Genomic DNA, 23,934 nt, shown 5'->3' on the forward strand with positions numbered 1-23,934 from the left:
AGCAGTCTCCAGGCAAGGTATCTGGTATTCCCTGAAGAGCTCACTGAACAAGCTTCCTTCGGTCTTGCATTTCCAGGTGTACACGGGCATGGCTCACTTGCACCGTGGATCCCGGACAGCACCAGTGCTGGTGTCAGGATCTGGCCGCTGCCACCACAGACATGGCAGCTTCTCACATCAGCTGCTGCTGGTGCTTTCCCAAGCTGTGTTCCAGGGTCACCCCCCCTCCCCAGAGAGCTGATGACTCCGTTCTTGCCTTGACATCACCCCTGCCCATAGGGCGGGATGCTGGCACAGCAGCCTTAGCACCGGCACCTTATGCTTGGGCTCCTGTGCTGCAGCCAAGCCCGGGGCAGCAGGGCTGCAGTGAGCACACTCTTTGCTATAGGACTCAAAAGCAACACATGTGTGCTCCTGGAGCTTTGTGCTCCATGCAAGACAGTGAACAAAGAGTTGGCTGAAAAAGCAGGCTTTGGTGCTGAGAATTAAGCAAAAAAGAAAGGAGAAAAGGAAAAGGGAAAAAAGAAAGGAACAAGAAAAAAAGAAGAAAAGAAGTAAATAGAAGAAAAGAGAAAATAAAGAGAAAGAAAAAAGAAGTAAAAATTAAAAAAAAAAAAAGAAAAAGAAAAAAGAACAAAAGGCGAAAGAAACAAAAGCAAGCCACTGCAGCTGATGTGTTGGTGGTTGCCAGTTTAGCTTCCTGTCCCCATGACACAAAACTTGTGTCACTTGGGCCACCCGATGGGCATCTTCTCTTCATCAATGAGCAAAGCACCCTCAGCTCTGCTCCTGCCAGCCGAGCCCAACGTGCCACAGCTGCTTCCCAGGCTTTTCCAAAGAGGAGAAGTGAACTCATGCAGCGAGGGGTAGCACTGAACCAGGTAAGAACATGAGCCTTGCGAACACAAGGTGAGATCCCATCCAAGTTCCTGATGGCATCCTGCAGGAATCCTGGTTTTGGCTCAGGGCTGGGAAGTGCTCTTTGAAAAGTGAAAATGGAGATTGAAGTAAAGGCAGCCCCAGGGGAAGCAAGATACAGAGTGAAGAGAAACTGGTGGGGTCTGGAGTTCTGTAGGGCACAGCCTTGTTCCATTCATGCGTGGTGTTTGAATGGGGATCTCCGGAGAGAAGCCCAGATGCGGGATGGAGCCGGGAGGAGAGGGCAGCTGGGCTGCAGGTTCAAGCGCAGAACTCCAGGCTCCTGCAGGCTGCACACTTTGTGCTTCCTCCACCTCTTCCTTCCAATGCCAGCCCCCAGCGTAGCTGTGCGACGCTTGTCAAGGTAGAAAAGGAGCCACATCAGAGAGATGCTGCCAGGAGAAACGTTGCTGATGTCCAGAAAGGAGAAGGAATGATGGCAACACGATGCTTTGTCATTAGAAGCGCTTCTAAATGTGGCGATAGCTCGTGGGAGAGCTGAAAAAAAAACCCACGACAGAAAGCAAGGACTGTGTTAAAGAGAAGGTAAAATCCGCAGTGGCACATCCCAGGACAAGCCCCTCAGCCCTGCACGGGAACCTGCTGCTGTTTCCCAGTCCCAGAAGCGCCGTCAGTGACTGGTTTGTCCCCGGAGCTTACCGGACCTTTTCCAGGTAATTCCCCCCCTCCTTTCCCTCATCCCCAGGCCCGGTGCCGCTGCCGTTACGGGGGAGCTGCCGCCGTGCCCCGCATCCACCCCCCCTCTCCGCCGCACCCGCTGCGGGGCTCCGGAAGGTGAGCGGGGACGGACGTTCCCCCCGGCTCCTCCAAGCGCGGCTTTTCGGTCCTCAGCGGCGGTTCCCGGGGCTCAGGGAGGCGCGGCACCTCCCCGGTGGGACCTGCGGGATGCTGTCTGCATCGGGATGCGGCTTGTTCCGACACGCGGCTTGTTCCGACGTGCTCCTTGTCCCGGGATGCTGCCGCCTTCGGGATGCTTCCTGTCCAGGGATGCTGCCTGTTCCGGGTGCTCCTTACTCTGGGATACTCGCTGCCTCAGAATGCTTTACTCCTTGGGATGCTGCGTGCTTTGAGATGCTCTCTGCCTAGGAATACTCCCTCCCCTGGGGTGGCAGCTACCTCGGGATGCTGCCTGCCTAGGGATGCGCCCTGTCCTGGGATACTGAGAGCACTGGGATGCTCTCTGCACCCTGGGACAGTCACCTAAGGGAGGACATCCTTCAGAATGTCCCTTTCCTTCCTGCAGTGAGGTCTTACCAAATACCCCTCGCTCAGTAGCTCTGGTGAAGAGTCACTGACCTTGACCTTGGGCAGATGGCACCAAGGCTGCCATTCCCCACCCTGGGCTGGGTGCTGCTGTCCTCACTGGGTCTGTGGCAGCCGGATTGCTCCCCATGTGCCTGCCAGTGGTGGGATGTGTCCCACAGTGCTGTCAGTGGTACATGAGAAGCAGCAAGTTTGGGCACTAACAGTGGTTTTATTCTGGGTAAACGTAACAGTGAGAAATGCTCCTCTTTCTGCTGACAGTCGGTGAGTTTCTCCTGCAGGTTCCTGAGAGAGCCTTAGAATGGACACTTGCTCTGTGGGCAGCAAAGGGCAAAGTGGGGGAAAGGGAATAAAAGATCACTTAAAAGCAAACTACAAGGACCTATAAGGACAGGCCAAGGGGAATGGCTTTAAGCTGCCCAAGGGGAGACTGAGATGAGCTCTTAGGCAGAAGCTCTTCCCTGTGAGGGTGCTGAGGCGCTGGCACAGGGTGACCAGAGAAGCTGTGGCTGCCCCATCCCTGGCAGTGTTCAAGGCCAGGTTGGACACAGGGGCTTGGAGCAAGCTGCTCTAGTGGAAGGGGTCCCTGCCCGTGGCAGGGGTTGGAGCTGGAGGAGCTTTAAGGTCCCTTCCAACCCAAACCAGGCTGGGATTCTGTGCTGAAGTTGCAGAGCTTCTGTGCTTTACAGGGGATTTCATTGCAGAGCCTGACTGCTGCAAAGAGCCGACACAGCGATGGGCAACCCCTCAGTACATAAGGCTGTGTAGCCTTTGTGCTTTCAAGTGAGATTTCATAGAGATAAGTCTGCTTGAAGAGGCACAAACTCATACTCTGAACCCCTTGCGTACTTCCTTTACCTTGCACTTACCAGGACATTGTCCTTTATACTTTCTTTAAGTGAAGCACATCAATGCTATTTTCCCTCATTGATGTGCAGTCTGGAGACGTTTTTCTTCTTAAAGCTCTCCCCCCCCACCCCCTTATATCTTTGCTCTTTGAGGGTAATTTCTCATTCTTCTTTCATATGTCACCCTGATCACAGTTTAAATGCTCTGCTGCACTCACAGGGTGCTGCATAAACTGTCTAGCACTTACCTAAGGCAACCACCGATGAACATCATTTGAAGTGAGACTATTTCTGTCAGTTGACTCAAGCACCGTGGGCACATTTTGCTGTCTGAAGGATGTTTACACAGTACCAGGCAATTTCAGCTTAGTGGAAGGCAGGGCATTTACTTGAAGAACCTCGGGGTGGTGATTGCTCATCATTGCAGTTACTAATCACCCATGGAAGGCACCACGAAGAGTCTTTGTGTAAAGCTGAGGCACTGTGGCCAGGCTCAGTGTTTCTGTCTAAAGAACATCTGGGTTTAGATAAAACAAGGTGTTAATATGCACTTTAGAATCATAGGATAGGGTTGGAAAGGACCTTATTTTGGCAAAACTTAAGTATTTCACATTCACCTCAGGTATCAGCTTAAAAGACATGGAGTGGCTCCTGTCTGGGAGCATTTGGGCATCCTAAACCAACCTGAAATAACTTTGGTGGTTTTATATCAATATGCACCTGGCAAAGGCTATATTGTTCAATGCATCTCCATGGAAGTGCCCCTCCATCCAAGATGGCATGTAAAACAGCCAGGATTTAAAGATTCCCTTTACATCAGTTTGTTTCCAATGTGGCATCAAGTTATTGAAGTAGCTGCATCCCTGTCATAGGTCAGGAGTTACAGAAAGTGTTTGTTGGTGTATTCACTTCTGAAGCATCTGGTGTATTCACACTGCTCCCGTAGGCCTGCAGGGTCAAAAAGGAAACAGTTAAAGGTGGTTGCAAAATACATGGGGAAATCCTGAGCTTAGTTCATGCTGACCCTGAGTAATTTGTACAGAATGTTTGTGTTCATGACTTCCACCACCGTGGAGCGTGGGCTTGATGTGGGTCTGATCTAGGAAGTCTGGACGCAGCATAGGTTTGCATTTGAACCGAGTTGTTGAGCAAGCCCGTGGAGTTCAGAATGTTTCAAGAGCTGCTTTGTTGGGCTGCGTTGCTGGCAGTGTGCTGAGTGCATGTCCTCAGCTCCATCCATCCATCCATCCATCCATCCATCCATCCATCCAGGGTCAAACAGTCATCAATGCACAGGGTGCCCAGAGAAGCTGTGGCTGCCCCATCCCTGGCAGTGTTCAAGGCCAGGTTGGACACAGGGGCTTGGAGCAAGCTGCTCTAGTGGAAGGTGTCCCTGCCCGTGGCAGGGGTTGGAGCTGGATGGGCTTTAGGGTCCCTTCCAACCCAAACCATTCCATGGCTCTATGATTCTATGAAATAAGCTGCATGTGAGGGCTTTCCTTTTGGGAAGAAGCCTAAAGAAATCATAAGATTGATGGTTCCCAAGGGATTATCCAAAATTTCATGTGTACTACTCAGGCCTGGGAATCTCAAGACTGCATTAGTCATCTGGGATGAGATCAGTTCTTCGGGATTTGGGGTCATCAGTACAAAGTCTGAGCCCAGACCAGCTGAAGAGCTCATGAGGTCCCCTGTGGGGTGCATAAACACGGTTGCTCCTCCGAAAGAGGATGCAGGAATTTGGGAGAGAGGGAGCTGTGAAGGAGCAGGGCCTGCAAACCATGTTTTGGGGAGCAATAGCACGATGGGTACTGATGGTTTGTCCTTCACAGAAAGACTTCTGGTTCTGGGCTTGCAGGGGGGCTTTGGGAGGGAAGGGAGCAAGGATTCAGTTCTTTACCCATAGAGCTGTCTGGTTTTTAAGTACAGCATTTTGAAGTACCCATAACTCTGCCATTCCCCTCGATCTTGTGCCTGTCTCTAGGGAAAACCATCTAAAAACTGGCTGCTGCTTGGGATGGGGTCTCGGGAGTCACAACTCAGCAATGTTAGCAGAGAATGCTCAATAGGGAAGTCTTGTGAAGCAAGAGCTTTGGCTCTTCTGAAGCTGTAAAACAGTAACACACAAATACCTGTACATTATTTTCCCACCTTTTAGGAGCTGGTAAAACTCATTCATTTCTCTACAGGGAGCACAATGCTGTTTGCTGCCGTGCCCGCTGTCATTTGGTTCTTGGCGCGCCTCGCAGAAGGTAAGATGTGTGGTTTTATCCTATGTAGCAATTATCATTTTAAAGAAGCACTCAGGTTAATTGGGGGGTTTCAGCCTCTGTGCTGTGTGCTGGTAAACATCTTTGTATAGAAGAGAGCAAAATATGATGCTTGATTAGGGTATGCTGTAATTTCTGTGAGAACTCCCTGATCCATTGCTACCACCGAGCATCCCTCATTCTCCATGGCAATGCCACTTACCCTGACCATCCAGAGAGGCTGTGGGCAGCAGTGCCTGGTCTGGCAGCACCCCACACACTGGGAGTAACCTGGGCAGGGGTACAGCCTCACAGCAGCAGCAGCAGCAAATAGCATAGCAAATACTTGCAGTAGAGAAAATAGTTACAGGGAGTTCTGCAGGGGGGTTATTTGGTTTAGTTCAAGGCAGAGCTGTTGGTTAGGTGAGGAGCATCTCCATACTTAGCTACCACAGAGGCTTCAGAACTCACAGGTGAGGAGAAATGGGGCTCCCAAAGTGTTTTCCCATATCTTCTGCTGCTTCTAATCTGGTTTGAGCAGAGCACGTGTGTCCTGGGGCCTGCCAGCAAGTGCCTGCTCCCATAGCGGAGCACAGCATCACTTGTCCCCATCTGCATCCCGTGTTACCTGGAAAAGACAGCAACATGCAAAGGGAGGTCTCACCATGTCAGTGGAAACCTTACTGGTCTCTTCAATAACAACACACCACTGCTTTGCTGAAACACAGATATTGCCTTAAACTGCAGTGAAACAGTTCTGATAGATTTTGCCTGGGGCTGTGCTAGTTGTACAGTGACTGGTAGCGAGCCCGTGGTTTCTTACCCAGTTAATAGGTTGGTGAAGACTGGGCACAGCAGTATCCCAGAAGATACCACGCACAGGGAGGAGCTCCTGCATTATTAGCAGAGATACCCTCTTCCTGAAGCACAACACGTTGTACAAGTGCTGTATCCACCTTGAACCTTTGTTTTCCCATTCTGTTGCAGAAGCGAGCAGTAAAGGGGATGTGACTGCTGGCAGACTTCCCCATGGCGCCGCAGAACTGTGTGACAAAGGGAATATGACTGCTAACACCTCTTCCCATGTCCAGCCTGGGAGCAGCATCACCCTCTCCTGCCAGCTGAAACCCCAGCAGCACAGCAAGCAGTGCAGGATAGCTATTTTCTTTAACAGCTCTGAACGCAATAGCAGTTACAGCAGTTCAGTAAGCACCAGGTTTCTAGTCCATACCTATGGCAAACACATGTTTACGTGCAAAATACTTTGTGAATATGGGAAAAAACTCATTTGTGGAATCGATATTGAGTCTGGAAGTAAGGAGGCTTTCATTATTCCTTGTTCTTACCCCCCCCCCCCCCCCCATGATTCTTGTGACTCCCAGTGGTACCTCTGAGACATGCACTGGAAACCAGCAGCGGGTGGCCTTTCCCAGAAAAGATGCTGGGTTTTGGTGGCTTTTTGTATTGAAAAGATTCCTGGCTGGAACTGTGCAACTCCTTTATTCATAAACAGAGAGCTGCTACAGAAAACTGCCTGCTCAGAGCAAAGAGCATCCGTTCTGCTCTGCCCCTGGCACCCCCCAGGACACAGGGGACTTACCTGGAAGAAAAACTCTAAGGGAGATCTTTGATTTTCTTCTACCCTGATGAGCTGCTGCTGCTGCAGCTCTGCTAGTGCTGCTTTTGTCTTTTACATAAGAATAATTGGTTGCTTCAAGCAAAGCTTATGGTGCCTGGTCCAGGGAGCTGGTAAAGCCTTGTATTCATCTGGCACCCCTGTAAAGTCACTTGGGTTTCACTCAAGTGTTTCAGCAAGCTGCAGAGATCAGAGTCAGCTCTTGTCACTTAGAAAAATCATCACCCTGAGTATTTTACACTTATTTGCCCATAAACACTTTAAAAAGAATCAGCACAAACCCAGCATTTCTTAAAACATCTCCCAACAACATCTTTAAGGAAGGGTCTGACAAGAATATCTGTTTAAGATCCTCCAGATGAGCCAAGAAACGTGTCGTGTGTCCAGCATGGAACTGATGGTCACCCCATCTGCACCTGGGATAAAGGCAGGCTCACGTACATCAACACTACATATGTAGTACAGTAAGTAACAGAGGGTTCTTTAACACAGATGGCTTTAAGCTGCCAGAGGGGAGACTGAGATGAGCTCTTAGGCAGAAGCTCTTCCCTGGGAGGGTGCTGAGGCGCTGGCACAGGGTGCCCAGAGAAGCTGTGGCTGCCCCATCCCTGGCAGTGCTCAAGGCCAGGTTGGACACAGGGGCTTGGAGCAAGCTGCTCTAGTGGAAGGGGTCCCTGCCCGTGGCAGGGGTTGGAGCTGGAGGAGCTTTAGGGTCCCTCCCAACCCAAACCACTCTGATTCTAGGAAGATTTACCCTTATCAAAGCACATGGAAGAGCTGGTTTATGAATAAGTCAGTCCAAAGCTGCCGTGATCATAGGAGCCAACTGGAGCAGAGGGTTTTAAAGCCCCTTTTCTGCTCCCATCTGTGTGCAGGCACTGCAGTATGTTGACTCTTTCTGGGCTCAGCAGGCAGAGGGTATGCCAAGACAGCTCTCTTTTGGAAAGGGAAGGTCGGCAAGGGAAGTGGTCTTAAACCAGCTGCTCAAACCTGCTGTTTTCCCAAGGTGGATCTCCTCTATTTAGTAACCCTGTGGTCAGAGCAGTGCCTGCACCAGAAAACCTGCAATCAGAGCTGCTCACGGTCTCAGAGGTTGCCTGAGGGGACAGCGAGGGACTTTGCTTGGAAATGTGTTATTTTTGCTTCCCGATTTAGACCCAACCTGTATTTTTGCTCTCTCTGTTTTTTGCTGAGCCTTTGCTGAAAACGATTTTGGCAACTTCTCCTACAGCAAACTGTGGGGAAGGAGCAACCTAGAGCCTGCCAAGGCATGTTAGGAGACGTTTAGATTTCAGGAATCCATTGTGCCTAGGAGGAACCTTATTACAAACCTTGATTCAAGCAAATATCTGAGTAGAATGAATTGATTTTGCCCTTTAAAATGGCTGTGTAAGATGAAATAGGCCACAGTAGTTTCTGGTGCTGCCCGTTGACCTTGCTTTGCGAGGCTCATTCTTCACCACCTTCTGTTGGCCAAAGTAGCAGCAACTTTCTTAGTAGTGTGCAGAAACCTGGTGCTGCTCTTTAAGCAGAAGAAGGATTAGGTAGCATGGAAGACAGTAAGGAAGTGTGGGTAATGAGACCTATAACTGTTGTAATATAGAGATGTAGCAGTGCTTGCTAGTAAGTTATTAAATACATCACAAAATACAAAAGGTCCACCTGAAGCAACATGATAGAAACATCTCTGGTTCAGGTGGAAGATAATACACAGAGAAGCTAAACGAGCTCACCAAGGCAATGGGTTGAATGGCAGGTTGAGAATGAGAGGTTGTGTTTGAAGTCATGGGGTCTGACCGTTACGCTACAGATAAGTTATGCTTTTAATCACTGACTTAGGTAAAAGCAACAACAACAGAAACCTCCCAAATCAATCATCACCCCAAACTCTTTGTACCAAAACCTATCTGTGCTCATCATATTAAGAGAAATATTAAGCAACCAATATGAGGTAATCATCATAAGGAACCTACTCGCATACTTGTGCAGCTTAGTGGGAAACCAGCAGCATTTCCTCTGTCTGCAACCGAACCCAAAGAGCACTTTAACACCTTTACTGCTGAGTTAGCTAAAGGAGTATCTACTGTAACCCTGCATATAGATGGATGTCCCATGGGGCAGGTGACCTACCTGGACTTTAGTGCAGTGGTCCTCCTTCGAAAGCCAGTGTGCAGGGGAGATGCTGAATGAGCCCTAGGGGACCTGGGGACATAGAGTCAAGGCCAGGCCCCAACACACTCATGGTTCAGCTTTCTTGGCATACAGGACAGCATTAACCAAGCTTTTTCCTTCTCTCCCAGGCTATCAAATGGGACAGATGTCTTATACATCTCAGAAGAAAGCCTGGACACGAGGTTTGGCTCACTGGCTCTGAGCAAGCTGAACTTTGACTCTACTTACACCATCGTGGTTGCCGCCTCCAACGAGCTAGGAAGTGCCTTTTCACAGCCTCTCGTGTTCATGTTAATAGACATAGGTAAAAGCCTTAGTTAGCACTTCTCAGTTAGGTACAGCCCTTTGGAAAGACACAAAACCATTCTGAGCACCTTGTTTACACCTCTCAGTAAAAGCCTCCATCTCTAAACCAGCAATTCTATTTCCACGCAGCCGCTGTTCCGAGCGGCGCCGCGTACCTGACCGCTGTTTGCTTCTCTCTGTTCTTGCTGCTAGTGAAACCACATCCTCCCAAGTTTTCAGTGGAATTTGAGCATTCTTCTGCCACCAACTGCACCCTTTCTTGGCACGACGAAGCACAAGCGCAGCACTGCAGGCTGAGATACCGTCCACTTACCAGGCACACCTGGAGCATGGTAATCCTCTCCTGAAACAGGAGGTTATGAAACTTGAGGATGCTTTAATATTGTTATTTCTTGCTGAATCCTTTTGCCCAAATTTTCCTTTCTTTGCCCTTTCGTACCATGTTTAAGAAAAGCTTTTGCCTGCCAGTCAAAAACATTCATTGGTCTAAACCTGAATGAAGGTAAAACACTGATCCTCTAAAAAAACCATGTGTGTAAGTATTTCCCTTTATGTCAAACATCTGTGTGATGCACTGAAGAATCTGAGGTTATGTTTGACCCACCACTTTGTTGCAATATGGTCATATTGAGGGTTGGAACTAGATGATCTTAAGGTCCTTTCCAATACTTACTATTCTACGATTCTATGTCCTTTGAAGGTCCCTTCCAACCCAAACCCTATAGATACTATAAAACTATTCTATGATATCTGCTCATCGTAGCTCATAGCTACAGATGTGCAAACATTTCCAAGGGTTTGGACCTTCCCTAGCCTCATTGGAAGTCTTTGCTTTTAAGTGGTAAAAGCTGTATTGCTCGAAGCAGAGTAACAGGAAGTTTGTTACCTCCACATCATTAGCTGAGGGATTTTTCAGATGAAGAACTGGAAGCCTGATGATTCACTGCATCGGTCTTCAAGTTGTTAAATTCACCCCAGAATCGGGTTTTCCCCACTGCTGTTTGAAGATGTGTTTTCATTGCTGGGCTTCCTTTGGACATCAGTAATTCAGCCTGTCACTGATCTCAAACTTTATTTATTTCCTTGGGAGTTTAACGTTAAACATCCTTTGTCTTCATTAAAGGTTGAAAACGTTCAAGGTGAAAAATGCAGTCTTTATGGTCTGGAGCCTTATACAACCTACGAGTTCCAGCTCAGCTGTAAAATCCACCCCAAGCATGGACTGTGGAGTAACTGGAGCACGTACCAGAACCGGACTCCAGAGGCAGGTAACACAAGTCAGCATCTCCTGCACTAACCCAGTGTCTAACGTTCACGTACAAGAGGAGCCTTCAGCCAATGAAGTCAAAATGCAGCTGGGTTTTTGCAGGTTGCTTTGCAGAGCCTTTGTCGATGCAGACTTGGAGCTAACAGGGAAGTAACTTCTGTAAGAGAACTGCTTTTTGAGCAAACAAAAAGTGAAGCTGCTCCAGTTTCTCACAAAACAGGAGTTCGAGAGTTCACCAAGAAGGTCTGAGGATACATTTATGTGATGTTGGTGAAGGGTGGAGTTGTAGTGGCCTCCTACATCATAGAACCCTAGAATGGTTTGGGCTGGAAGGGCCCTTAAAGCTCCTCCAGCTCCAACCCCTGCCACGGGCAGGGACCCCTTCCACTAGAGCAGCTTGCTCCAAGCCCCTGTGTCCAACCTGGCCTTGAGCAAGGCATCACAACACATCAGGAAAAGGCAGAGTTAGGTGAGGAAAGAAATATTTTTCACACTGGTTCATATCTAATGGTTTTAATGAATCCCTGCAGCAAGTCCCTAACCCAAGTCAGGGCAGCTGCGGTGTCACCCCAATGACACACAGCTTGGGCAGCACATCCTGGGATCTTGAGTTTCCTCAGCCATTTGGGAAGAGGTGGCTCAAAGAAGAGGTGAATGCTGCATCCCCAGCAGTGCTCAAGGCCAGGTTGGACACAGGGGCTTGGAGCAAGCTGCTCTAGTGGAAGGGGTCCCTGCCCGTGGCAGGGGTTGGAACTGGAGGAGCTTTAAGGTCCTTTCCAACCCAAACCAGGCTGGGATTGTGTGATTTGCAGAGGAGCTGAATGGATTGGCTGGAAACCGTGCTCTCCCAGTCCTGCTGGTGCTGGCAGGTTTGAACAGAACAGTTCAGTTTTGCCAAGTCATCTCTTCCCAAGGAGTTAATTCACTTGGAGCCTCCCCACATGACCCCTCCATAGCGTGGTGGTGTCACTGGACACCTCTATAGCTTTGGCAGAGCAGAACCTGGCCAGGCGTTTGGGTAGATCCTACCAGGAATTAGATGAGGAAAGAGCATTTCTGCCCCAAAGGATGCCAGAGCAGCCTCCAGCTCACACTGCACCAAACCAAGGGTGATTCTACTGGTTTCTGCCAACTCTAACCCCTGAGCTGGCCAGGGCCTGCCTTCACCCGGAGCTGCACAGACTCACATGCTGCAATACTTTCAGTTCTTAGGGGAGAAGACAGCTTCTCAGAAGTCTGTGCCTCAGCAAAGATGTGTCAGCTCTTGGGCAGCCCTTCCCTTCATCTCTACTTTGCTTTCGTTGCTCTTTCTTTTGTAAATTACTATAAGCTCTTGAGGCTGGTGCCGTTATTACTCATCCTATTTACCACTACTGACGGCATCAGTTTCTGCAAGCAGCATTGATTGATGCAAAAGGTGTAAACTTTTCCTTCTCTCCCCCACCTTCCTCTCAACAGTCCTCTCAACCTCCTCGATGTACCCTGGCTTGCTGCAGCATCTGTAGTCATCACCCCTCTGCCAATGGGTGCTGTGAATGAGAACCTTTATAGCTAACCAAGGAGCGTTTTCTGCCCGCGGTGACAGAAGGGGAGGCTGCAGCTGAGGAGCTCTGGGTCCGTCTGGGTTGCCCTTCTCCGAAGCTCTGCACATGAGCTTGGCCTTTTGCAAACTCAGGAGTGCACCATTCCAGTGAGAACTTTGCTCCTCTTTTTCCAAGCATGCCCTGCACAAAACTTGCTTTACGCAGTCGCTGTTCGTAAGAGAGAATGTTTGCTCCCTGCAGGTTCTTCATGGTGGTTCACAGGGAAATGAAGTTTCAAATCCAGGCTGGAGCCCAGCAGATGCTATCCCACATTTTACTTTTTCCTGCTCTGAGCTTGCCCCTTCCTCCCTTGCTCACAGTGAGCGTGCTCTGGTTTTATTCCTTCTGCCAGCCCTGCTTCTTGTTTCTATTCCAGTCACCGTGTGCAGTTGCTACCAAACAAATAGCTCATAACATTGCTGGCACCAAGCGCTTTTTCCACCTTTGAGCGCAGCGAAGAGCAGAGGCAGCCCCATTCGAGCTGGGGTTGTGCAACAGTGTTTGCTGAGGTTATTAGCAACAATTATTATCCGAATGCGATGAGTTTCTGCTGCTCAGGGCCCTTGAGGAGCCAAGCTTTGCTGCCTTCTGCCACACTGGCTTTCTTTATGCGTGCGCCTGGTTCTGAGCTGCTGGAGCACAGTCACCAGTTTCTGCAGCCAGAACCTTGCTGCAGTGCTGTTTCAGAAGGTTCATGCAAAGCACCTGGGGTTTGCAGTCACACTCTGACTATAAGGAGTGGCATGGAAAGAACAAGGGGTTTAAGCTACCTCCGATGAGGTCCTCCCAGCTACCTGTTAAAGACATTTACTGCCTAGAGCCAGATAGCAGAGTCCTACAGACCTTACAAACCCTATCATTGGCTTAGGATTGATGTAACCAAACCCAAGGACCTCAGCTTCGAAGTGTAGGCTTCCTTGGGAGCCATTCTGATTCCCAAGTGCAGGGTAAAGTCACCAGCAGATCAAAACCTTCTCTTGGGCTTACGGTTTGTTCTCTCCATGACTACCATCCTCAGTGCAGCTGAACCCCAGCTACAACAGCCAATATGGGTTATTGCATATTGCATCATTTCGGGGACATTTTAAATCTTAAGTTTCAATTGCCTCAGCATTTTTACCTCTTCACCTGCTCGATGTCTTCTTTGTCTGCTTCCAAACAGAGCTGTTAATGCTGTGTGCCTTTTCCTTCCATACCAGTGCCAACAGGGGTCCTGGGCGTCTGGTACCGACAGCAGGACGTGGGCTCCCAGCAGCAGAACATCTCTCTGTTTTGGAAGGTGAGTTCAGGGAAACCTAAGCAGAGGCAGCAATAACCAGCGAGGTTAGAGGAGGAACTCTGGTTTACGTGCGCACAAGGACTGAACCCAAGGAGAACACAGGGATATAGAATCCCAGAATCCCAGACGGGCTGGGGTTGGAAGGGACATTAAAGCTCACAAAGGATTCAGATTCAAGCCCAGCTGTAGGGTGAAAATTCCTCATCACTGCACATCACCATCCAGCTCAGGAGGAAAGGGTTACTCCAGGTCTGCTGTACCAGCACTCCCACTAAACCCAAGCCCCGTTACGGGCGTGAGTTTCTCCATCATTACCAGCCCAATCCTAAAGCCAGGTCCAAGGGGAATTTCTGGACTGTGGGGCACTTCCTTTCAAAACGAGTCGGATTATTCTTGTTTTTAAAGCCTAAATTATCTTCAGCTTCCAGTCTGCAGTCTCCAGGCGCCCTTCCCCTTCCCCACACCTCTTCTCCCCCAGCAACAAGCACCACGCTGTGAGTGAAAGCACAAATTCTCACAGCATTGCATGACCCAACCACTGCGGCTTGACAATAGTGAACTTAAAGACCTTTATGTTGTGATAAGGCTCTGGCGACACTTTCTGTATCACAGCAGACTTCCTGCTGCATCGCCCATAGAAGGGGTGCGATACACTGCGCTTAGAGCTTTCATTTCAGCCTGCGAAGCAGAAGGCTCAGCACAAGGCACTACCAATACATGTCCTCCTTGTACCACACCGATCCCAAAGGAAGGATTGCCAATTTGGAATCACGGAATCAACCAGGCTGGAAAAGCCCTTTAAGCTCACCCAGCCCAACCATCCCCAGCGCTGCCAAGGCCACCACTGACCCATGGCACCAAGGGCCTCAGCAGACACATTTTCCTATTTTTAAAAGCGTTTCCCCCCCCTTCCTTTCCTTGTTTTGTTCTGGCAAAACCCAGCCAAAACAAAATGAAGTCACTGCAGGAAACTGAAAGTGATAGTGCAACTGCAGACGCTGGGGTGGAGAGACCAGCAAGAGGCGTTACATGGGACAGCACAGATCTGCAGAGATGGGTATTGCACGTGGCTGAATTTAAATGATCCTTTATCGTGGATAATAATTCCTTGTCATGGAATAATAATAATTATTAATCTAGAATAACTGATTAGATCTAAGGCAGAAGCTCTTCCCTGTGAGGGTGCTGAGGCGCTGGCACAGGGTGCCCAGAGAAGCTGTGGCTGCCCCATCCCTGGCAGTGCTCAAGGCCAGGTTGGACACAGGGGCTTGGAGCAAGCTGCTCTGGTGGAAGGGGTCCCTGCCCGTGGCAGGGGTTGGAGCTGGAGGAGATTTAAGCTCCCTTCCAACCCAAACCAGTCCATGATTCCATGATATTTCCATGATTCCATGCACTTCCCTCACAGGCTTTGAGCAAATCGGAGGCAAGAGGAAGAATCCTGCAGTACACGGTGACCTTCAAAGCCCTGGACCAGCAGAGCCCCGTGGCAGAAGCACACCTTACCACCCAAACCAGCTATGCCAGGGTCATGCCAAGGGTAAACTACAAGATAACAGTCACTGCCGAGAACTCAAGGGGCAGATCCCCCCCTGCATCCATCACGACAGACCTGGGCATCCAGGGTAAGGGCTTCGGCTGGGTCTGGAGGGTGGGAATCACATCAGCACTCTGCTTTGTGCTACATGCTTAGGTCCCGGCGCCTCGTGCTCATCAAGGTCCATCTCAGTGACTCTTCAGGGATCTGTAGGTCTAGTTTTCAGTGTGGTCAAAACCCGAGGGCAGCAAAATGAATGAATGAGTGCTCCCTGAACTCCCCCAGCCCCGAATTCCCTGTGCTGGTACCGGACACAACAGAGCCTCATCGTGTCGGGTGAATTGCTCCAAAGAAGCAGATCTTTATTTGACCTTGTCCTGGTGCAACATCAGTCAAACAGTGACCAAGCCATTACTCTTTCACCTTTCCCCAGTGCTGCACGGGATGCTTTCCTTTGGGAGCGGATGCACGGCTCCTCAGCTCACAGGCTGCATTGATTGCATGAGCCCTTCACTGAGTGGAGACAGGACTGGGGCAGAAACAACACTGGTATCTGATTACGTGGAGGCAGTAGGAAAAGAACTGCTTTGTGGGCTCAGATCAATTGTATTTGTTAGGAAAAAAGTTAGAGAAGATGCTTGGAGGGGGCTTGGAGCAAGCTGCTCTAGTGGAAGGTGTCGCTGCCCGTGGCAGGGGTTGGAGCTGGAGGAGCTTTAAGCTCCCTTCCAACCCAAACCAGGTTAGGATACTATGATTCTATGAAAGCAAGACCTAGACTAGATGTCCCAGCACCCTGTCCAGCATCTTTAAAGCAGCTTTTGTCTTGTGGAGACCATGTGTGTTTGTGGCTCTTCACAGAACAGGGTGCTAGTACATGCTGTGACAGCATCTCTTCAGGTTTGGGGATGGTGGAACAAGCAGTGCTAAGTTCAAACTGCTGCACTATGGGAAAAGACAAGAGCACGGCTCTACTCCTATCAGCATAGAGATCACCCTTATATAAAGACCTTTTCTATCAATTGCAGCTCATTTTTATACTTCACATGATGCCAAACTGGATGAGGCACAGTAAAACACGTATGAAACTCACCGAGTCCTCCTGTGGTTAAGTCTGTGCTGATGGTGTCTTCTTTGTCTGGTTGCTCTTTCTCCCTGTAAGATCTACCTCCTCCTCAGGAAGTCTCTGCCATAGCCATGGGAAACAGCAGCATCCTCATCAGCTGGAAACCACCCATCAGCACCACTGCATCCATCAGTGGCTACGTAGTGGAGTGGGCAGACACACACAGCAGCCTGGAGCCCCATCCAGCCTGGGTAAAGCTGCCAGCATCCAACCTGTCCACAGTGATAGCAGGTAACTGCCACCTGAGGTGAGATATGACCGAGGTATTGTGTTATTTAGACAGGTGATTAAGGAAGGTTCTAATTGTTCCTCATTCAGCATAAGTACTGATGGCACACAAAGCTTTCAGTATAGGAGAAAAAGGGAATCACTCTGGACTCAGCTCTGCAATCACCCTCAGGTCAGATGTAGAGCTGATAAGCAAGATGTCTCTGAAAAACCCCTTTCCTTCCCAAATTAAAGAAGCCAGCCAAAGGTACTAGAGAACAAAGCTTAAGACTATTTCCTTTCTCCTGATTGCTGGTTACTAATCCCACCTGGTACTACATAGAATCATAGAATAGTTAGGGTCGGAAAGGACCTTAAGATCATCCAGTTCCAATGCCCCTGCCATAGGCAGGGACATGTCAGTGTCCTGCACACCAGATAGCTATGCAGGTGACAAAAAGTGTTACCCTAATTAGCGATTCCTGTCATATTATCCCAGAATGTTTTGTATTGAAAGGACCTTAAAGCTCCTCCAGCTCCAACCCCTGCCATGGGCAGGGACCCCTTCCACCAGAGCAGCTTGCTCCAAGCCTCTGTGTCCAACCTGGCCTTGAACACTGCCAGGGATGGCACGAGGATGCTCAGGGACTGGAGCACCTCCTGTATGAAGACAGGCTGAGGAAGTTGGGGCTGTTCAGCCTGGAGAAGAGAAGCTGCATGGAGACCTCAGAGCAGCTTCCAGTATCTGAAGGGGGGCCTATAGGGATGCTGGGGAGGGACTCTTCATTAGGGACTGTAGTGACAGGACAAGGGGTAACGGGTTCAAACTGCAACAGGGGAAGTTTAGATTGGATCTAAGGAAGAAGTTCTTTCCTGTGAGGGTGGTGAGGCACTGGAATGGGTTGCCCAGGGAGGTTGTGAATGCTCCATCCCTGGCAGTGTTCAAGGCCAGGTTGGACAGAGCCTTGGGTGACCTGGTTTAGTGTGAGGTGTCCCTGCCCATGGCAGGGGGTTGGAACTGGATGATCTTAAGGCCCTTTCCAACCCAAACTATTCTATGATTCTATGGGGCAGCCACAGCTTCTCTGGGCACCCTGTGCCAGTGTCACCCCCCACCCTTTCTTTAGGACAGAAACATTAATAATCAGAAGATTATTTAGGAAAGAAACATTAATAATCAGAAGATCCATCTCCGATTTAAGCAGCTGATGTAAATACTTCAGCCATGACGGTAAATACTTTAACCAGTAACCATCCCCTTCTGCTTTCCTCACTTAGAACACGTAAAAGATGAGGTGTGCTATCAGATCAGTGTATTCGCCCTCTATCAGGACAGAGCTGGACGGGCTGCATCAGTTAAGGGATACTCAAGTGCAAAAGGTAAATCACAGCACTGCCCTTCCGGATATTTTTAAGCTAGCTTAAGCTCTGCTTTAAAGTCAGTCTTGTGTCCTGCAGCTCCATCAGCTGGGCCCCAGATGCACACAACCCCGCATGCAAACGGCATCTTGGTTTCATGGGAAGCAATCCCGGCCCAGCAGCAAAGGGGCTGCATCACAGGGTACCACATATACCTGCAGAAAAGGGACAGGCAGGCTGACCCACGTGTCTACGGTAGGTACCTGGGGAAGGCCAAGGTGATGTGCACACACTGCGGGCGGGGACAGGCGGGAGGGAGATGCCATCAGGAAGGGTCTGTATAGTCAAGGAGTCAGGCAGCTCACCTGCCATGGGGATTAGAGCAGCAAGGTTCAGTTGTCTTGCTCTGATACAGATGCTGCATATCCAGGGCTTTCAGCTTTTAGCTGCATCATCCTAAGCTATTTTGAGAGTAGAACCAACAGATTTCTCTCTGCTATTATTAACATCATCGTCGTCATCATCATCACCACAGAATACTTGTGTTGAAGGGAGCTTAAAGCTCCTTCAGCTCCAACCCCTGCCACAGGCAGGGACACCTTCCACTAGAGCAGCTTGCTCCAAGCCCCTGTGTCCAACCTGGCCTTGAACACTGCCAGGGATGGGGCAGCCACAGCTTCTCTGGGCACCCTGTGCCAGCGCCTCAGCACCCTCACAGGGAAGAGCTTCTGCCTAAGAGCTCATCTCAGTCTCCCCTCTGGCAGCTTAAAGCCATTCCCCTTGGCCTGTCCCTACAGGCCCTTGTCCCAAGCCCCTCTCCAGGCGTCTTGTTACCCTCTTAGGTACTGGATGTTGTTAATGGATGTTGCATGGCTCCACCATAGACACCTCACTTTAGGCTGAAATATTAGCTTACCAAACAACAGTATTTGGGGGTCAGGATACATAATCCTAGGTGGCCAGTCTATACAATGGCACAGGTCCAAGACCCTTTACACCCCTTCCAATGATTCAGTAACGTAGGAAAGGAAATTAAAGCAGCAGATAACCCTCCATGCTCCGGCTGCCCGGCTCACTGGAGTTAACCGCAGCAAAGACACGTGTGAGGTGCTTCATGTGCTTCTCCTCCTCTTCCTCGCAGCCGTTTCCAGTGCGACAGCCCAGCGCTCACTGCACATCACTGACCTGCAGCCCGGGGAGCACTACGTCCTGTGGATGACGGCATCGACGCCTGCAGCAGAGGGGCCCTGGGGCAACAGCGAGCTCATCTGCTTGGAAAGTAATGAGCCTCTGCAGGGCTGTGGGGCCAGGAGGTATCCCAGCCCCGGGCTCCTGGTTTTCCACGCTCTGGAAATGCTTTTCCTGCTCCTCTTTAGTTACTGAAGATCTCTTGTTGTCCTTTAATTGCTCAAGAGTTCTACTTTCAGCTGGTTTCAAGGGGTAGCATCTCTGTCTTCAAGCTCCCAGTTCTGTGCCAAGATGTTGGCTGTATGGCTTCATAGTACTTAAACACCAGCAGGATGGTTTGCTGTGGACAGGGAAGGGTGGGTTTGGTCCTTTGCCTTGCTGGCCCTGTGTGCTTCAGTCTCCGGCCCAGGTATCCATGCAGGAAGTCCTGCTGACCTCCATGTGTTAGTGGCATTCCATGGGCATTACAGGAGCTGGCATCTCAAAGCCTTCCCGAGGAGCACAGCACCCCATGCTCCTGGAGCACACATCTGTGTCTCAAGTGGTCCCTATTCCTGAGCCCCACAAAGGATGCAGACTCAAGATGTTCTCCCAGAGCCTTCTGGCCACAGCTAGTGTCAATAAGCAGGGTTTCCATCCTGCAAACCACATTGTTTGCATTAAATTCACTTTGGGCCAGGTCAAGACGAAGTGGTCACGGCACTGAGAGAAGGGAGCTGGTAAAATGTGTGTTGAAGCACTGTCAGGAAGGTGTTTTGCTGCATTTCCTCCCCAGCAACGTGCCAACACAACAGTTTTAAGCCCCTGAGTTGTGGACGTTTGGGGTTTCATCTCCACAGCGTGGGAGCAGGGCTCCCCTGGAGGCAGGAGGAATCCAGGGAGGCGAGAGGGAGAGGACATTAAAGCAATCCAGGCTGGTTTGTGTTGAAGGGACCTTAAAGCTCCTCCAGCTCCAACCCCTGCCACGGGCAGGGACCCCTTCCACTAGAGCAGCTTGCTCCAAGCCCCTGTGTCCAACCTGGCCTTGAACACTGCCAGGGATGGGGCAGCCACAGCTTCTCTGGGCTGTGATTCTGTGCTTCTATGAACTGCATGTTCTGGGCTGTGGACCACAGATCTCAATAGACACTGGTAGACATCGCTGTGTTAAAGCGCTGCTGTCCCCAACAGTAGATGCAGATTCCTGGATTTCAAACCCCCAAAACACGGCTGTGTTTTATGGGCTCAAACACTGATCAGGCCTCGGTTGTCCTCCCACTTGAAGCAGTATAGTTAGATCTTTATGTTTCTGACAGAGACGTTCTGCATTCCAGATGCTGGGGAATGGATGGCTGTTGTGCTTACCTGCAGCCTCTTCCTCTTCTCAGCCTGCATGTGCTCCATGCCTCCAGCAAGAAAAGCGTGAGTGGATCCATCATTTCCAGTAAAACATGGAATTGTTATAAGAAGGGATGGTCGTGTCCTTTCAGGACATCTTGGGGAGCAGTAAGGGTTGTTCTGAATAAGGGCTTCACATATGATAACAACACCCACTGAGGTTAAAGTACAGCCTCATTTCATGTAGCTGGTGTATTTTAACCTAGAGCCTGTGTGCCTCCACAGAAACAAACCTGGAGAGGTACATCCTTGGCAATCAATACGGGAGCAAAGTTAAAGATCAAGAACTGGTTTCCTTTAGAGGAACACACAGATGCTCCCAGCCAGTGGCCAGGACCAGAGCTCATGGCTGTATCCAGCAAGCTCTGCCCACTGGGCTGCTGTTGGTTACCACGGGTAAACCTCAGGCAGGAGGGTGATGCTGGGCAGCACCTGCTCAAGAGCTGCTCTACCCCATCAGGCAGCACCAACCTGCTCCCCGCAGGTCCCTGCCAAGGCAGGTTCTGTTACACTGAGCTCTTTGGTCGTCACATGCACAAAGTGCACATCCCAGCTCAGCGCTGTGGGTAGCAGCACTCCTGGTTCTAATTGCACTTAATTCCATCTGCAGATTACACTCACTCCTCACCATACTCGTACCGCAGTGGCAGAGCAAAGCCATTCCAGACCCAGCCAACGCTACGTGGGCCAAGAACTACTCATCTGTGAAGGTGAATTGTACTCTCTTTTCCTTCTAATCCCATCCCCTTCAGAAGGAAAAGCGATTGGAGCCATGCAAGTCGGTCATCTCCTCGTGCAGCACATCCAGCAGTCCCTGACAGGGGATAAGCTCTGTCTTCATACTAGGTTAGACTGGAGGATGCATCGTAGAATCCCAAACTGGTTTGTGTTGGAAGGACCTTAAATCCAGCTCCAACCCCTGCCACGGGCAGGGACCCCTTCCACTAGAGCAGCTTGCTCCAAGCCCCTGTGTCCAACCTGGCCTTGAACACTGCCAGGGATGGGGCAGCCACAGCTTCTCTGGGCACCCTGTGCCAGCGCCTCAGCACCCTCACAGGGAAGAGCTTCTGCCTAAGAGCTCATCTCAGTCTCCCCTCGGGCAGGTTAAAGCCATTCCCCCTTCTCAGGCAAATTAAATGCAAAAACAACGCCGAGACCTTTCCGCCACTGGAATAATCTCCCCAGGGAAGCAGTGACTCCCCAGTACTGGACACTATCAAGAACTGGCTGGGCAGGGTGCCGGGACATCCAGTCTAGGTCATGCTTTAGAAAGGTTGGACCAGATGATCCTCGAGATCCCTTCCAACCCGGTACTCCATGACTTTAAGCAGTATTAGGTGCTGTGCAGAAGGATGCTTGCAGTGGGAGGGTGGGAGGCCACAGCACGTCAATCCCATGGTGACCTATCACTGCCGCGTGTTCCCACTGCAGGCAGAGCTGCGCTGGCCCTCCAGCCTCTTCCTGCCCAGCACCAGCACCTTCGAAGAGCCTGAACCAACACAAGTCGAAGAAGCCCTTGTGAAGGACAAGGCCCTCCTCAGCAGCAGTGGCAGGCAGGGCCGTGGGGACTGGGCGCTGCAGAGCAGCCGGGGGCACGAGGAGCCTGTCCCCAGCACAGCAGATGAGGAGGTCTGCGAGCAGCAGCTGCCAGACCTCTACAGGAGGATGGTGGAGGAGGAGCCCTCGGGGCACACGCAGAACGTCCCCGAGTACATCGCCAACCCCAGCACCAGCACAGCCCCCCCGTACCTGCCCCTGGGTGCGGGCACTGCTGAAGATCTCCCCGAACTCGAGTGCCATGCGCTCTCCGTGTTCCCGACAACCTGCTTGACGCCCGTGTTTCCCTATGGAGGGAACCTCACCTTGGATGCGGTGAAGATAAACTGCAGCTCGCTCACCAGGTAGGAGCTCGGGGTGACGGGAGCCCGGCTGAACAGCTCCTGCGCTTCACTGGGGGCACAGACAGCCCAGGGCCTTGCACGGGGCACCTGTAAGGGATGAAAGCCCAACTCACACCCCCAGCACTGCCGGTCACCCCTCACTGCGCACGGGAGCAGCTCTCAGCCGCACAGCGCGTTCAGGCAGATCAAAGAGTGGGAATTCCATGGGGAATGCCAGGGCTGCGTGTCCGGGCTGCCGGGGAGGGTCGTTGGTTGCTCCGGTTGACTTTGTGCAGCCTGGGCTGCCTCGGGCATCACTGACCTCGAGCACTGCCAGGGATGGGGCAGCCACAGCTTCTCTGGGCACCCTGTGCCAGCGCCTCAGCACCCTCACAGGGAAGAGCTTCTGCCTAAGAGCTCAGCTCAGTCTCCCCTCGGGCAGCTTAAAGCCATTCCCCTTGGCCTGTCCCTACATCCCTTGTCCCAAGCCCCTCTCCAGCTTTCCTGCAGCCCCTTCAGGCACTGGAGCTGCTCTCAGGTCTCCCCTTCAGGAGCCTTCTCTTCTCCAGGCTGCCCCAGCCCAGCTCTCTCAGCCTGGCTCCAGAGCAGAGCTGCTCCAGCCCTCGCAGCATCTCCATGGCCTCCTCTGGCCTCGCTCCAACAGCTCCACGTCCCTCTTGTGCTGCTGCCCCCGAGCTGGATCAGGGCTGCAGGGGGGTCTCCCCAGAGCACAGCAGAGGAGCAGGATCCCCTCCCTGAGCTGCTGCTCACGCTCTGGGGGTGCAGCCCTGCACACGGGGCGGGGATACAACCCCCAAGTCCTTCTCCTCAGGGATGCTCCATCCAGTCTCCCCCAGCCTCTGCTTGTGCTGGGGATTGCCCTGACCCATGCACAGGACCTTGCCCTGGTTGAACTTCACGCATTCTCCCTCACCACATCCCCTCATCCCCAGCTACACTGGTGCTGCAGCCCCTGGGACTACCAGGAGCCGTGGCCACAGCTCTGCCCAGGCCAGCCTGGCCATGGGGCTCAGTTCAGGGGAGGAGAAATCCTCACCAGAAAGAAGAGCAACCAAAGGGACTGTTAAGGGGAATTTAAACCATTTATTGAAGTATTCTAATCACAGGCCTGAAGTGCGTGGGACCCATTTAATGACTTTGTTTACTAGAGATGTATATATGTACATAAAATATAGAACTCCTGAAACTGGTTTCCTGCTGGTTTCCCTGGTCGAGCTCAAGTGCTAAGCTACAGATACACACAGAATAAGGTGGCTTTAAAGATTTAGCTGAAGCGTTGCTGCTAGATGAGACAGACCAGATCTGCACTTACCTGGAGCATCCCCGTCCTGCTGGGGATCAGGCAGCTGTTCTCCATCCACAGCTGGCTCCACAAGCTGCTGAGTAATGCCAGGAAACCCTCCTGTGACACCACTGCCTTGGAGCACATCCACTGTCAGCACTGTTCACCTGGCTTGGTGAAGGAAGAGTCATCAGGAGCCCTGCAAAGGGCTCCTCACAGGGCAGGGACAGAGCCACCTGCATCACGAGGCTGCTACCTTGAGGCCATGACTTCCTCCACTTCAATCACAGAACCCCAGCCTGGTTTGTGTTGGAAGGGACCTTAAAGCTCCTCCAGCTCCAACCCCTGCCACGGGCAGGGACCCCTTCCACTAGAGCAGCTTGCTCCAAGCCCCTGTGTCCAACCTGGCCTTGAACACTGC

The 23,934-nt window shown here is 51.1% G+C and overlaps 1 protein-coding gene across 1 annotated transcript; it reads left to right on the forward strand.

Moving 5' to 3' along the window:
- Positions 1 to 889: 889 nt before the first annotated feature.
- Positions 890 to 22,235, forward strand: IL12RB2 (interleukin 12 receptor subunit beta 2). Its single transcript, XM_061469596.1, has 17 exons — positions 890 to 909; positions 1,625 to 1,713; positions 5,240 to 5,302; positions 6,158 to 6,613; positions 7,285 to 7,399; positions 9,236 to 9,411; positions 9,606 to 9,745; positions 10,537 to 10,681; positions 13,463 to 13,542; positions 14,948 to 15,164; positions 16,236 to 16,430; positions 17,685 to 17,786; positions 17,865 to 18,020; positions 18,907 to 19,044; positions 20,267 to 20,354; positions 20,941 to 21,040; positions 21,762 to 22,235. The coding sequence occupies exons 1-17, from the start codon at positions 890 to 892 to the stop codon at positions 22,233 to 22,235; spliced, it is 2,754 nt and encodes a 917-aa protein (XP_061325580.1).
- Positions 22,236 to 23,934: the final 1,699 nt, after the last annotated feature.

The sequence above is a fragment of the Pezoporus flaviventris genome, unplaced genomic scaffold (genome assembly GCF_033815535.1).
Source record: "Pezoporus flaviventris isolate CSIRO_AGI_PZ_B2104156 unplaced genomic scaffold, CSIRO_AGI_Pfla_v1 ptg000059l, whole genome shotgun sequence".
Taxonomy (NCBI): domain Eukaryota; kingdom Metazoa; phylum Chordata; class Aves; order Psittaciformes; family Psittacidae; genus Pezoporus; species Pezoporus flaviventris.